The 14,059-nt window shown below is 49.5% G+C and overlaps 2 protein-coding genes across 6 annotated transcripts in view; one reads left to right on the top strand and one right to left on the bottom strand.

Moving 5' to 3' along the window:
* The first annotated feature begins 61 nt into the window (after nucleotides 1-61).
* On the top strand, nucleotides 62-5,516 carry LOC144178180 (thioredoxin domain-containing protein). Its single transcript, XM_077705811.1, has 8 exons — nucleotides 62-358; nucleotides 444-638; nucleotides 757-895; nucleotides 1,315-1,377; nucleotides 1,449-1,544; nucleotides 1,629-1,754; nucleotides 1,843-1,879; nucleotides 5,346-5,516. Exons 1-8 carry the CDS (start codon nucleotides 226-228, stop codon nucleotides 5,457-5,459), a joined length of 903 nt encoding a protein of 300 aa, XP_077561937.1. The 5' UTR covers nucleotides 62-225; the 3' UTR covers nucleotides 5,460-5,516.
* The window catches only part of LOC144178177 (uncharacterized), a 25,311-nt gene continuing 16,570 nt past the window's right edge, over nucleotides 5,319-14,059 (bottom strand). For all 5 annotated transcript variants that reach the window (XM_077705805.1, XM_077705803.1, XM_077705806.1 and 2 more), the window contains 4 exons: nucleotides 11,748-11,810; nucleotides 10,704-10,878; nucleotides 9,250-9,428; nucleotides 5,319-9,062 (listed from right to left, as the gene is read on the bottom strand). In XM_077705805.1, coding sequence (XP_077561931.1) covers nucleotides 7,347-9,062; nucleotides 9,250-9,428; nucleotides 10,704-10,878; nucleotides 11,748-11,810 — 2,133 coding nt within the window. In that variant the 3' untranslated portion in view covers nucleotides 5,319-7,346. The remainder of the gene's footprint in view (nucleotides 9,063-9,249; nucleotides 9,429-10,703; nucleotides 10,879-11,747; nucleotides 11,811-14,059) is intronic.

Genomic DNA, 14,059 nt, shown 5'->3' with positions numbered 1-14,059 from the left:
GACGTCATTGTCGAATTTTCTGTAAGGCTATTTTTGCGGAAAAGATTGCCAGGCCGCCACCTGTCACCTGTGTGCATGGATGCCTGTGTGTGCCCGCGTCGCCTGCGTGCCTGAGCCCCTGAGCTGCCTGAGCGTGCCGTGCTGGAAGTTGCTTCATGCGCATGGCGTGTGGGCAAAAGAAGACGCACGGGAGCAGACGACCGCATTGTTGTGCTGCGCGGAAACATGTTTAGCTGGATAATTGCGGTGCTAATAACCTTCTTCGCAGCACCATGCGTCCTTACGGATTCTAAAAATTCCGATCTTGAGCAGTTCCTCGTAACTGTAGCAAAGCACGATAGGGTGCTTGTTATATTCAGTACGTAATGTTACCTCTATTTCTTTCGGCTGAACTCAGCGCGTGTTGTTGAAAATGTTCTTAACATTTTTGAACATTTTTGCAGCTCAAGAATGTTGCACCTGTACAGAATGCGTCGAAGTAGAGCAGATCTTAAACGCTAAACAGGTGGAATTGAGCGACGACTACGGTGTGGGTGTTGTGAAAGTCGTCAACAAACCAGTCATCGAGGAACGATATGGTGTCGCATCCCGCCCGGCCCTCGTCTTTTTCAGAAAATCTGTTCCTGCACTCTTTGAGGGTTCGTCACGTTTTTCTTTTTTTTTTTATTATTCCTGTGCTTGCTGTTCAATTAATTGATCTGGCGTAAACATCTCGGTTATTTATTTGCTCAATTATTATTTAATTCTGTGTTTCAGGTCCGTTCGATCCGGACAGTATCCTGGATTGGGTTGGAACAAGCTTGGAGCCCACGCTAAAGACACTTGATGACGACTCTTTCGAACATCTCACTCAGGCCGCAACGGGGGCCACCACGGGGAACTGGCTGGTAGCATTGTAAGCCACGTGTGTTCCTATACCCGCCGCGGTGGCTGAGTGGCTATGGCGTTGTGCTGCCGAACACAAGGACGCGGGTTCGATTCCCGGCCGCGGCGGCCGCTTTTCTGCTGGAGGCGAAAAGAAAAAAACGTCCGCGTGTTCGAGATTTCGGCGCTCGTTAAGGATCCCCAAGTGGTCATAATTAATCTGGAGCATAGAAAAAAAAATTTATGTCCAGAGTCCTCCACTATGACACGCCTCATCGCCTGTGTAGCGTAGGCACGTTAAACCCTACAATCAATCAATCAGTCGTGTGTTCCTATCTCTACAGCATACAAGTTCTCTTTTGTTCAAGCTGATCAGAACTGTGCGATAACCGTTAGATTGTAGGCAAGTTTCCCCTTGGAAGCAGTAATTGTGTTTTGTTTACGTTACAGTTATACTGACAAATGTGCAAGTGGAGACTATTCAACTGCTGTGTTGGAAGGCCTTTCGTCAAAGTAAGGTTACTCTTTTTCCACAAAATCAGAAGATGCATCATATTGACCTTGCTCAACTTGCTTTGTTGCAGAATTAAAGGAGCAACCAATGTTGCCAAGGTTGATATTGATGTCTGCCCAGGCTTGGTAGAGAGGTTTGAAATCAAAGAATGCCCCACCGTCCTCTTGTAAGTGTGCAGAGAACAAAAATTCTGGAGCACTTGGAAATGTTCTGTGCAGTGAAGTTCTCTTGTCTGACCTTCCTGTTTCAGCTTCCGGCTTGGCAAAATGTACAAGTACAACCTTAAAAGACTGGAAATCAAGTCATTGAAAAATTTTGCGGACGGCCTGTACAAAAACATGAAAGCCCACCGAGTGCCAGTGCCTCAGACACCATTGTAAGGGGAAAAAAAGGCAGTCCCTGTGTTGCTGCCTTAACACCGCGATCAGTTGCTAACACCTGTGCTTGCCTTGCCTTTTTTACAGCGACAAGATGATTGAGAAGATCGCGCTGTTCCTGAAGGTAAGATACATTCACATAGTCAGCCTGTCGTGGCACCACACCCGTTGTTACAGGCCATGCGATGAATTTCCACTTGAAACAGGCTGCACAACATCAGATCAGAAGTTCTGCCACTCTGGTGAAGACACCTTTGGAACTAGCTGCAGGAGGCAAGCAGTCAGTGTTGCAGCTCCTCATAACTGGCAAACTAATAACCACAGGCCCAGTAAGCCAACCAAACAGTCATGACCACTGGTTTACTTGGTTGTGTGGTCTGAAACTAAATAGCTTTTTTTGAATTCGTACCGGCTTATCCGTATAGGCACATATGGGGGGTGTTTACGCTTTCTGCTCGTATTTTCATCCAACATCAAAAATGGTTTACCTTCGCAAAGGGAAAAAATTTTTTCTTCATGGCAAAGCAGGGCTAAGCTTACACTATAGCTGCTGGAACAGCGGGCTTGTTATCACAAATGCATGGCCCCAATGGCCATAGCCTTGTATTGCAGGCTGTAGTTCAGACGACTCGTATCACTCTTTTGCACGTAAATGACTAAGCAGTGAATGGCGCCCTACTATCATTCCACCGACGACGTCACCTGTATGAAGTGTCATCGGTCGGGGCACTGCTGGGCTACAATAAGGTGCTTCTTACGTGAATATACAGCGCACTGTTCCTCAAGGCAGGAAACCCTCGCCCTCCACACCTTTGCAAGCACTGCCATAAAGTAGTCAACTTATACACACTTTACATTTGGCACTGGAGATGTAATTTGATCCATTATTTCACTACTTGGTGGGTAGCAACACTATCGTCATCAGCAGTGCAAGGACGGGCCCATCTTCGCCACTCCTCCAAGTTCTGGCTGGGCCCGCTCTTTGAAAAAATGTAGAAGCCGTGTCTGCCACGACCGAGTCTGCTTCCTACAAGGGAAAAATCTGTAAAGGGTGTAAAAAAGAAAATGACATTGCACTGGTCCAAGTGTTTTCATGCTATGTCAGCCTCCAGCATTTGAACTTTCACCCATTTCATTGTTAATATTGTATTTTTGTTTGTTTGCACACACTTTGTGCAGGGTGAACACACTAGCAATCCAATAAATATAGCTTTGCTGACTTGCTGGTGTTTTGGCAAATGGGCAAGGAGGACAGTGCGAGGAAAATGGCACTTTCGAGCGCACATTTCTCGTTAAAGGAGCCATGAAGAGAAAACACAAGTTTGGTTCATTCAAAAGATTGTCTCGTTAGAATCATACTGACACCACTTTTAACGTAAACTTCGCTCAAATAAGCTACATAATTAGGAAAAACGGGAATGGTCATGCGACCCACCAGCTCATTTCCCGCAACAGAACCTATGTCGTCACATGGGCTAAGCTCTGCGATTGGCGGAGGCTGGCAGAAGCAGACGCAAATTAGGTAGAACTTACAAACTAGACGAACGAGCGATTTGCGCTTAAATTTAGGGCACATTCTTTACAAAGCAATAAGAATGATGGGACAAACCGTGGAAGTTACGAAAGCACATGTAAACATAGAAGTACTGATGCGTTCTGCTGTTCGTACTGCGCACAGCATGCCTGGTTTCGCTGCACAGCACTACGGGGCTTGGGGTTGTCTCAGACGACACTGGCCGATTGACGCAAGCAACGGTGTCTTACGTGACCCCATTTGTCGAGCGAGCACTGTTTCAGGGAACGAATATTTTCTCCCAGAACAAAAACAAGCCAGGTTTAAATGCGGGCAAAAACAAACCAAACGCTTGCCACGGTATGGTGGCGCCATCTAGGCTACGGAACGTAAAGAAACGCGGGAACAAACCAACACCGCTGTACAGGGTGGAGACAACCTTCGAACAGTCCCGTGCCGCCGCAATTGGGCCAACGGGCTCAGCGCGTTATTCTTTTCGTTTCCCACGAGACCTAGCAACGCGAAACAGACAATATGATTCAAACTTCTTCAGTAAACCGCGTTGCGGCGATAATTTTAGCGCGGTTTTGACACAATGACTTGCTTCGGCGGCGAGCGAGCAACCAAAAATGGCGGCGCCAGCATATACGTGTCTCTACCCTGTACGGCGGATGCGTGAATGAAGGTACTCTAGGCTGCAGAGCGGTCGGTTTCAGTGATGTCACTTGGGACCACGAAAATGCACGGTTGAGCGGGAAAATGAAAATTTTAACCTAAATTGTTTAATTTCTCAGTGAATAAAGCACCGTTTGTATCCGGACAAGTGCTGGGGGCACTATAAAACACGAAATCTTTCGAATAAAACCAACTTGCATTTTCTCTTCATGGCTCCTTTAAAAACGAGCGTAAATCCGCTATAAAAACTCGGAACATGGTTTATGCATTCTTGACTTTGATCTAGTAAAATAATTAGATGGCACTTACAACACACTTGCGTCCCTTTAACGAAAGTGGCACTGTGCAACATGTTTGTTTTAGTTGTGCAACATGTTTGTTTTAGTTGGATAAGTATGTGTTGAAGGTGAGTACGTCGTGACTAAACGCCACTGTTTGAGTTTTGAATGCTTGATCTAAGTGCGCGCGTGCAACGTAACCTTGTCAAATACAAGTTCCTGTTAATTTTGCCGATTGTCTATACAGTGCATGTATTCTAAGAAATTTATGATAGTTCTTTTGGGCTGCTCCGGGCAACTTGCAATACAGCTAGCCAATTTCGTAAGTAGACCATGTGTGGAAAGTGCATTAGTGCGCGCTGCGATACTGCAGGCTTTTATGTGAGCAAATTAAATTTGCGCCTGGACGGGCGTCTAATCCAGGGTCTCCGGAATGTGAGGCGGGCACGCATTCCTAGTGGCACCACAGCTCCATAGCTCTAGAACCTAGCCGACACGGGATGGCCAGCGACTCACAGCTCCATAGCTCTAGAACCTAGCCGACACGGGATGGCCAGCGACTCCGAAACGTGTGTTAGATAGATACATGTGGTGAGGCCAGCGTACACGAGTTATTTCAGAGTGCTAATTGCAGTAGCAACTAAGCAAGGGTCAGAGCGCAACCCCTAGTAGCAGTTAGGCAAGCGCCCAAGTACACTCCCACTACTCTGCTGGGCGATGCGAATGTGGCCACATGTGCAGTCCTGACATCAGCAGAGCCATCATGTGGCATCCACTGAAACCTGCGATTGTACAGCACTGCCTCAACAGATGGCATGCAAGAAATACTTAGGTGTCATCATTTTTTTAACTGGATTCAAATGTTAAAAAGTGAATTATTTTTACTAATTAAAATGTGAAATTGAATAATTGTTGCTGGAAAATTTTGCACGTTGATTTTTAACTCTGGTTAATGTGGTAAAGCCAGAGTGCCCTCCCACCCCTTCTATGGGGCGAGATGGGACTTGCCTAGTCAGCAACTACCAATTACTACTGTTAGTGCAGCCGACCTTTGTATTTCGATGCAGCAGGCATAAATGACAAGCAATGCTGCAAAATGATGCTATGTCTCTTTATTTTTATAGGAACACAGAAGAACTGTGATGCTGGGGTCCGTGGCATTTTTCTCGGTCGCTTACACCTTGTACAAGGCTTGCTCACTTCGAACAGCAGCCAAGAAACCAGTAAAGAAAGATTGAGTCTTGGAGTAGCCTGAGCGTCTTGGCCACGACAATAAAACAGCACAGTTGCTTCGATTTCATTCCCTTTGGTAAACGTGCAACCTCCATTGCACCTGGCCTCACATGCCCACCGGTTCACTACAGCACTGCCTTGTGACTTTGGGTACGCAATGAACTGCGTGTCTGCTGTACAAAGAGCAAATAAAAAAATGATGTTCTTCAGATCATTAAAAAGCACCATTGCATCAGCACTGTCAGTTATTCAAATGTAAAACTGGAAAAGTACTACACTCGAGCCTACTGCAAAATAAAAGCAGGTAAATGCATTGGTCTTAGATCATTAAGTAGGTGTTGCACAGAACGAGTTCCAACAAGACACTTGTATGCAGCAGGATTAGTGTACGACAGGAGGAGCCTTGGTGTATGTACATAAAAAAGCACCTCTGTAAAATCTGGTGATGTCAATGAAACAAGCAAACAAAAAGAAACGTGTGCTTGTGCTCGTAAACAAGGCTCAAAATGATTGCACATCTCTGCTGTAGCAGGCGTGCTGCATGTGGTCCCAAAGGGACTGACAACTAAAATTCCCAGAGCATATGAAAAGTAGAATTTCATGTAGTCGAGAACATGTAATTACACTGGAGATAACCTGGCACAAAAGTAGTGAAAATTCCAAGGTAGCAACATTAAGTGCCTAAACTTGTCATTACAAGCGTAGGACACCATGCAACCTAAAACATTTTAGCCAGCTTAAATTTTGGCAAAGCGTGCTAAAAACCTAAATGCAAGTATTTTTATAAAGAAGAAAGTAAAAAGGCACACAAAAGGACGGCGATGCAAAATAGGAAATGCCCAGGATGACGCGTTTGATTTCTGCAATGTATCAAAACCAACTCGCCCAACTTTCCACCATGCAAGTACTTTTGCAGCCTGCATAACATCAATTAATAAGGGAGTACTGACACGAAATTTTAAAGGCGAGATAACTATGTAAAAGACTTCCTTTGTATATGGAGATAGCTCCTGGCAAGTTGCAACGGTAAACGTTGTATAACATATTTTATATCCATTTTAATCTTTGCGCACACGAGAAAGCTCAGACTGGATGCCCTTTCAACATCGGCATCAGCATGACGCCAGCTGCTCCTGGCCCCAAATTGCTGATGTTAGGGCTCCTGTGGCATGGCCAATGAATGCACTGGCTGTGGTCGGCACGCGCTGCCGTTTGTATCACGTCACAGTTTTTGGACTAACATTGTGGGCGCGTATCTTGACGCGCGCAGGTGCGTTCAGACCGGCAGTGGTGCGCCAAGAACGGTAACATCACAAGCGCCGTCCTGTCATGGTGGGGGGCACCTCGGTGTTTGTTTTGCCGAAACCGAAACTTACACGAATATATTTACGCTGCAATCGACCGTCCAATGTGCCATTCCATGATTACCGGGCTGGCAGCACCTATAGCAGTGAAAAATATGTATATATATATATATCAGTACTCCTTTAAGGTAAAAAGATTTTAGAAATGTTCCACTATGCTGCCAGCCAAACCATTTAGGCTAGAGAACATATGCTCTGCAATTTTCCATCGTCAGTCCCTTTAAGAACACTAAAATCTCTCAAAAGCACAACTTGATATGGAAGATCCACACTGAGGGAGAACACTGTGCAGGCACACTCGACATCTGAAACATTTGCCCGTGGCTAGTCCATCATTTGTCACTGAATGTGCACTGGGAACATGCAGTTCAGCACTGCCTTACGGAAGTTTTTTTCTCTTGCGCTCCTGCACGCATGCCAACCACCGGATGCCGTTCCCTAGATGCACACACTGAGCATTGCTGAGCACGTTCATAGCAGGTTGGCGTCAACTAGGGCAGCATACAGGCGGCGTGCCGTGGCCGGACGTCAGCACCGTGCGCCGTTGAGCGGTACGTGCTCCACGCGGTCCCCGCTGGGCCTCCTGCTCGGCCACAGGCCCTCGGCCGGAGGAAGCGGGCGCAGCTGCGGGGGCTGTGCCGGGCACGCGCAGCAGCTGCCCGACTCCCGGAGGAACGTCACGGGGTCCCTGGGCACGGGGGGCTGCCGCAGCACCATGTACCTCTGCCTCCTCTCCCCCCACGTGAGACACTTGGGAGGAAGGGGCGGGGGGGCAGCGCTGGCTTGACTAGGCTCACCCTCGTAGAAGTACTCCTCCTCGTCGGGAATGGAGGGAGCCGAGGTGGCGTCCGAGAGCTGGCTGCCGTCGCTGCCCGTGTCGGCAAAGTCCCGAGACGTCCATGTCTCCTCCTCGTCCTCCTCTTCGTCGTGCGAGAGGCGCAGCGGACTCGAGGAGGCGGCCAGGCTCAGGTTGGGCATCGAGTGGGCGTGCGCGGGGGCCGCCACCCTGGCGCTGGCTGCGGGCAGCACGCACGGCGGCTCGGTGGTGGGCGCCAGCTGGCTTGCCTCCAGGGGCAGGGTCACCACGGTGGGCGTGGCCGTCTCGGTGGCGTTGTTGCTGCTCTCCTCGATGGACGTCTGCTTGGGGGGCTTCTCGCAGATGACCCGAACGGTCGCGTGGCCCAGCTCCGATATGATGGCGCTGTCCTCTTGCCACTCCAGGGCCGATGCCTTTCTGCCCCTGAGGAAGGCGAGGCTGCCGTTGTTGCGAAGGTTCTCGTGCCGCAGGAGGCTCAGCCTCCTCGATATGCACAGGGGTATGTTGGACAGCGACTTGAACGGGCTGGGCTGCCGCTTGCGCCGACTCCTCGCCGGCAAGGTGTGGAACACCAGGCCTCCCTTGTGCAGAAAGCAGGGAACTTCCATGATGAATGAGCTGCCCTGAGCTGTGCTGTGCTTGCCATCACGGGTTGTTGTTGCCCGGCAGTGCACTTCGGGGAAGTCGCTGCCAATGGTCACCACGACGTGCCTTTCGGCCGACGGGGTGCTCCTCTTGGAGGAGCAGCCTTCCCCCTGCAGGGCCGCCTCCGCCATGCTGCACCGACCAGCTTCGGGAGGCGAGCTCTCCCCGCCGAGGCAGGCCACGTCCTCCAGGGACGGCGGCTGCGAGTACGGTGGCGGGGGACCCCACAGGTACGCCGGGATCTCATTGTAGCCGCACGGTGGCTCTGGAAATGCCTGTGGACCGTACCGGGGATTCATCTGGAGGTGGTGGAAGACCCCGTCATTGGATCGCGTGCGCCGATGCGCTGCTCGCGCTGCTGCCGCACTGCGCGAGGACACGCGCGCCTCGGCACGGGCGCCGGCGTGGCTGCAGCCGTTGCGCCAGGGGCTGGGCGAGCCGGGTGGACCCACGAGCTCGGCGGGGGAGCTGCAGCGCCAGCCGTCGCGGACCAGCAGCCGCTCGACTGCATTGCAGCCGGGCCTCGACAGAGTGGAGCGAGTGCGGCGCGTCCACGGCAGCCACCAGAGCGACGGCCGCCGTCGTCGTAGGGCCGCGCGGGTGGCTCGTGTGTGGCCGAGCTCTTCGGGACTGGTGCGCTCGTGCAGGCCCTGCTGGTGTGGGGCCAGCAGCCGGTAGTCAAGCATGTCCCACAGGGGCCACGGGTGGCACATGTCGCCGTAGCAGGCACACAGGCCGTGGCTGGGGTGGCGGCGGTACAGCAGCCTGCGGCGGAGCTCCAGCTGCACAGGCAGAAGAAACGGCGCTCACTCGTCTCTCTAGGCTCTAGGCGTGAAAATTGCAATACAGAATTGGAACAGCTAGGAAGATTTTGTCACACAAACCTGTGCTGTAAAGGCAAACAAAATGCTGTACGACTGACAGGGACTGCAATATGCCCCCCCACACCTGTTAGGACGAGTTGCCCACCTGCTCGAGGTAGACCTTCTTGCGCTCGTGGCTGAGCAGCTGGTAGACCAGCATGGACGAGAAGATGCATACCAGGATGCCGACGACCGAGAGGCCAAACAGGGCACGCAGGCAGCCGTACAAGCTGCCGTGCACCACCTCGCAGTTGGGCGTGTCGCTGAACACAAACTGGTGCTCCCCTGCACAACAGCCAGGTGGCTCGCTTCACCACGGCCAAAGACAGCTCCCTCTCCTAGGCCACACTTGGCAACTGCACTTCACGGCAGACGCGGCTGGAGCATGAACGTAGCAGCTCCTAATGGAACACTGGAAGCTGCCTCCAATCCTGCTTCACTAGCCAGCTGCACCTTCCAGGACGTACCTCTGTGGCTTGACCGGCAAAAGTGCTCGTTTGGGGCAGTCAACAGCAGCACATGCGGTTGTCCAAGGCCCGCTATGGTAACCTGTTGCAGCTCTGTCTTTCCCCCCCCTTTTTTTTTTTCTAATAGCAAATTCCCATCCTGTCTGTCTCCGGTATGACGAGTTCACTGTACTGCACTTGCATGAAATTCTGCCACAGCTTGCAAGAAAATACGCAACACGTTTAAGGAATGGCAGATGGCTAAGTTTGATACCTCAAACCACGTGATTACACCTCGAGATTTAGTAAACATTGAACAGTTAAACTCAGCTATGCATAAAAGTATACAGAACCAACCATGAGTACTGTTATCTGGAACGAGTTCTGTGTTGTCATTAGGGGTGTGCAAATATTCTAAACTTCAATAATGAAGCAAATAATGAAAAATTTGACTTAGCTTCGAATCAAATAGCACTACAGACAATTTCAAATCAATTTTCAAAGTGCTCGCAGATTTGAAAATATGCACTGGCATTCTCCATTCAAACAATATCTAAACACATCTGTACACAACATGTTCATATGGAGTGCATTGTCTAGCCCTAACCGCAGTATGAGAGGTGGTGCAAGGGCTCTCTCCTCCTGCACCCTATCTTCCTATAGCGGAGACTCTCTCAGGTGCATCAATTTGCACACATCAAGGCCCAAGAGAAAGGACTTCATGGCCCGGAAATACAAATTCACGATGGTCAGTGCAATTGTGGAGCACGGAAACAAAAATGTGCTGCAATGTGGAGGATGAAAACAACAGTTCATATTCACGAGAGATTTAAGGGTAAGAAATATATGGCACTTCCACAGTGATAGCCCGACAAAGGGCACCAAATTGGAAGGAAGTGTGTTCTAAACAGCAGTACAGCAAGAACAAGGTTAGTATGGCAACCTACGGAAGCACGTCGCCGGCAGGCGCGTCCCAATCAGGTGCTGCGGTGCTACAGCGTAAACAGAATGAACGACCCGATAATGCCAGCTCCCAAAACGGCACGGAAGGTGCTGCCAGTGCATCCCACCCACCACCAGTGCATCCCAGGGGGAACACGCAGTGGTGCCTCACCGTCCTGGGTGGGCGACTCGGCGATGGCCGAGAGGCACATGCAGGCCCGGTCCTTGGACGAGTAGTCACACTTGTGCAGGGTCTGCAGCCGGTTCATGTGCACCACCGTAGTCGTCACGGTGATCACCACGCACAACAGAACGCACGTCAGGCAGCAGCCACCGGCAAACTTCACCTGCACCACAAGAACAGGATGCGCACGCTCACAGCGGAAGCCCTGAACTGAAGGCGCGCGCAAATGAATAGCCCCGTTAGATTCGGATGCGGTCCATGACACCGGAGCATGAAACTCCCTGTGGTGCCGGTGCAGTGCGCACAAGCGGTTCCGTAGTACCACATGTCTGTCTGCAGTGCCGTCGCAGGTGTTTACCACTGAATGAGGTGCAGGCATTGTTCCCTGCCAATCATCCTTGCCCACAGTTATGTACAGCTCGAAGCCGACGAAGTGAAGCTCTGTTGTCAGTGTACCATCGAGTTCAATGAACATTTCCATGCGGTCACGAAAACGGCTCATTGCTGCTTGCCAACATACAAAGCCTCGACTACTGCATGTGCACGTGGCACTGATTTGCTGCACAACCCCTGTGACAGATGCAGCAATTCTCTGTACTGCAGTGGCACCGCGGCTGCATCATGATTAATCAAGGGCCATGGTGCAGGGCTCCAAAAAAAACAGAGCAGACATTGGCCTGAACAGCTTCAACTAGGCCTGATGGTACAGCCCCCTTTTCAGCCAACACGCCAGTTTCAAGTGCATAGGACTAAGGTGCCCCTAAAACACGAGAGCGACCCAGCAGTTCAGGGTAAATTACCTTGCACCGAGGAAGCAGAGCACAATAAGTGGGTAAAGCGCTGCTCCGGCTAAGACAGTGGACAACTGTACTATGTCACTTGCTTGTTTAGCTTGGCGTTAAAACGGGCATTACTGTTATTGGGCCAAAGCCTCTCTCTTGAACAAACCAAACTGAGTGATGGAGACCTGCCAGCCACCCAAGACTGGATTTGCATCGCATGGGGAACAAGAGCTCACAGTTTGCCACTCACCAGGTACGTGTACCGATTCCTGCGCTTGGCAAAGCACATCACCATCAGTCCCGTCAGGATCAACTGAAAGGGAGCACGATTGAGCACGGTCAGCACACAAAGGGTGCACCACACTTGAAGTGCATCAGCAGCAGCAAACAAACTTACAGGTCCCGCGTCTCTCTCGCATGCAAGAAATAAGGGTACAAAATCGTAAAACCACATGACTAATCACGAGGATGGCTCGATGGGCTAGTTGGTGGGGCATCATATACAGGCTAATGGCGCATGAAGACGACCAAACACAAGGAACAGAAGACGGGACAAAGCGCTGAACTACACTGATTTTTATTCAAACAAGAAAGACATAGACCCAGAAACATCCAATAAGAAGGCCGACAAAGCCATACGGAAACACTTATCTCGCACACTACCTGCTACACTTGTTGCTCCAGATACCATTTTCTTTTTTTGATAGCACAACCGATGGCATGCCGACACAGTTGTCATCAAGGTGGCCAATTTTGAGCACCTCGATAACTTCCCGCATATGCTCATCCTTTTTTCTAGAAATCACTGAGCACTCTCCACACAGCGGAACACAAGCGCAATCTTTGCAGTCGAAGCTAGGTAGCAAGAAAAAACCGTCTTCCCCCCGAGGTTGTGGCGCTCCCTCAGCCTATCATTCAGGCATACACCCATCTGACCGGCCCAGAGTGACTTGACATAGGAGTGGCAAAACTCCCCATAGGCCCCATGCATCAAAAAGCGGCCCTACGATTAATCCACCCTTTTGAATTTTCCGTACAGTGGTGCCATCTGTTGATGATACAAACTATACAATGTGCTGCGCTGCTCGACGACCTGGGCGAAAAATGGTAGTATTTGGGTGCTTAAGTAAATTTGTTGTGCCGAAAGAGCCCAATGTACTCGACCATGTTAGTGTTTTATATGCAATCGATTCAAAAGAACTAAAAAAATGCGATTGAGTGGTCAGCGAGAAGAGTCGGTGCTTCCACATTGTCGTCCACTGCGCGTTATTTGCAGTCTTCCGGTGGCAAAAATAGAGTTAAAAATTCACTTTGACAGCTTTATGCAAGCTTGAAAGGATTATTTCAAGCAGTGTGTCGAACCGAAAAAAGTACTGGTTCGGTTATGGTTCTGGTTCAGGCGAAATCATTTCGTTCCAGTTCAGTTGCGGTTCGACAAAATCACGTACCGAACCGGTTCGGAACCTTGAACTGGTTCACAAACCGGTTTGATGAGTTGAATTATCACTGAAATTAGAAAAAAACATTTAGCAGTTTAAAACGACAGTCAAATCAAAATACAAAAAAAATTAAAAATGCTGCTGTCCCCCAAGGGCAGTGGCGCAATTGCAAAGCAAACTTTAAACAATTACGAGATATTAGAAAAACAGATGAAGTGGCGACGATTTACCACCTACTTTCTCGCCCAGACTTTATGTTGTCCTAGCGTCTATTCATAAAGCCACCGCCAACAGATATGACGGTTGGATATATTTTCTGGCCTTTCCTTCCTGCTTGAAATTGCAATCGTCGCTATAGAATCGCCCATCACGCTAACCTTGAAGCCTTAAATTTAGGCCTGTGTACTGGCGCGTTCAAATACAAGCGTTTAATACCAATGGCGCACATTTTTTTTATATTTGTAACAAAACAGAAAAATCCTACAACAGGCACATAAATACAACCAATGAATTAGATTATTTGGTCACCCTGAATAATTTGTTAGCTCTTACCTTATCGAATGTGTTAGCCACACTTTTGTTAAAAGTAAGCTTTTGTTAACGCTCAGTCACTGCATTATTGCTCTGGCCATTGCAATTCCTTTTGCGATAGCTATATTGGATGTCTACATTACAATCAGTATGTCATCGCACTGCCTGACCCCCGGCCATAGTTCCGTGTGCTACATTGCGGAATCTTATAAAAAATTGTGCTGTTACAAAATGAAACAGAAATTTCACGCACGGAGCATGAGATGGGACTTTTTTGGGTAGAAGCTCTTTAATTCGTCCACAGCAGTACTACCCTCCGGAACGAGTAGCAGTAGAAGTAATGTAGCGAGTTGGGCAGTCAGTACAAGTGCACCTTCAAAGAAAAGCAGATCTGAATGAGACAAAACTGCAGAACAAGCAGAAAAGATGATCGCTGGGCGAATGGCACAATGTGAGGTACCGGCCTGCCTTTCTGCATGTGTCATCTGCTTTATTACTGTTTATGCTTCCAAGACAAGGTCGATGGATGCAGTTTTGCAGTTGGATGCAGTTATGGATGCCAAGGGATTAAGTGTGCCCCTTAACAGTTTTC

Source organism: Haemaphysalis longicornis, unplaced genomic scaffold, assembly GCF_048455015.1.
Source record: "Haemaphysalis longicornis isolate Haplotype H1 unplaced genomic scaffold, Haemaphysalis longicornis Haplotype H1 scaffold_4, whole genome shotgun sequence".
Classification (NCBI taxonomy): domain Eukaryota; kingdom Metazoa; phylum Arthropoda; class Arachnida; order Ixodida; family Ixodidae; genus Haemaphysalis; species Haemaphysalis longicornis.
The sequence above is the reverse complement of the archived record's forward strand: the minus strand, read 5'-3'. Positions and strand labels throughout refer to the sequence as shown.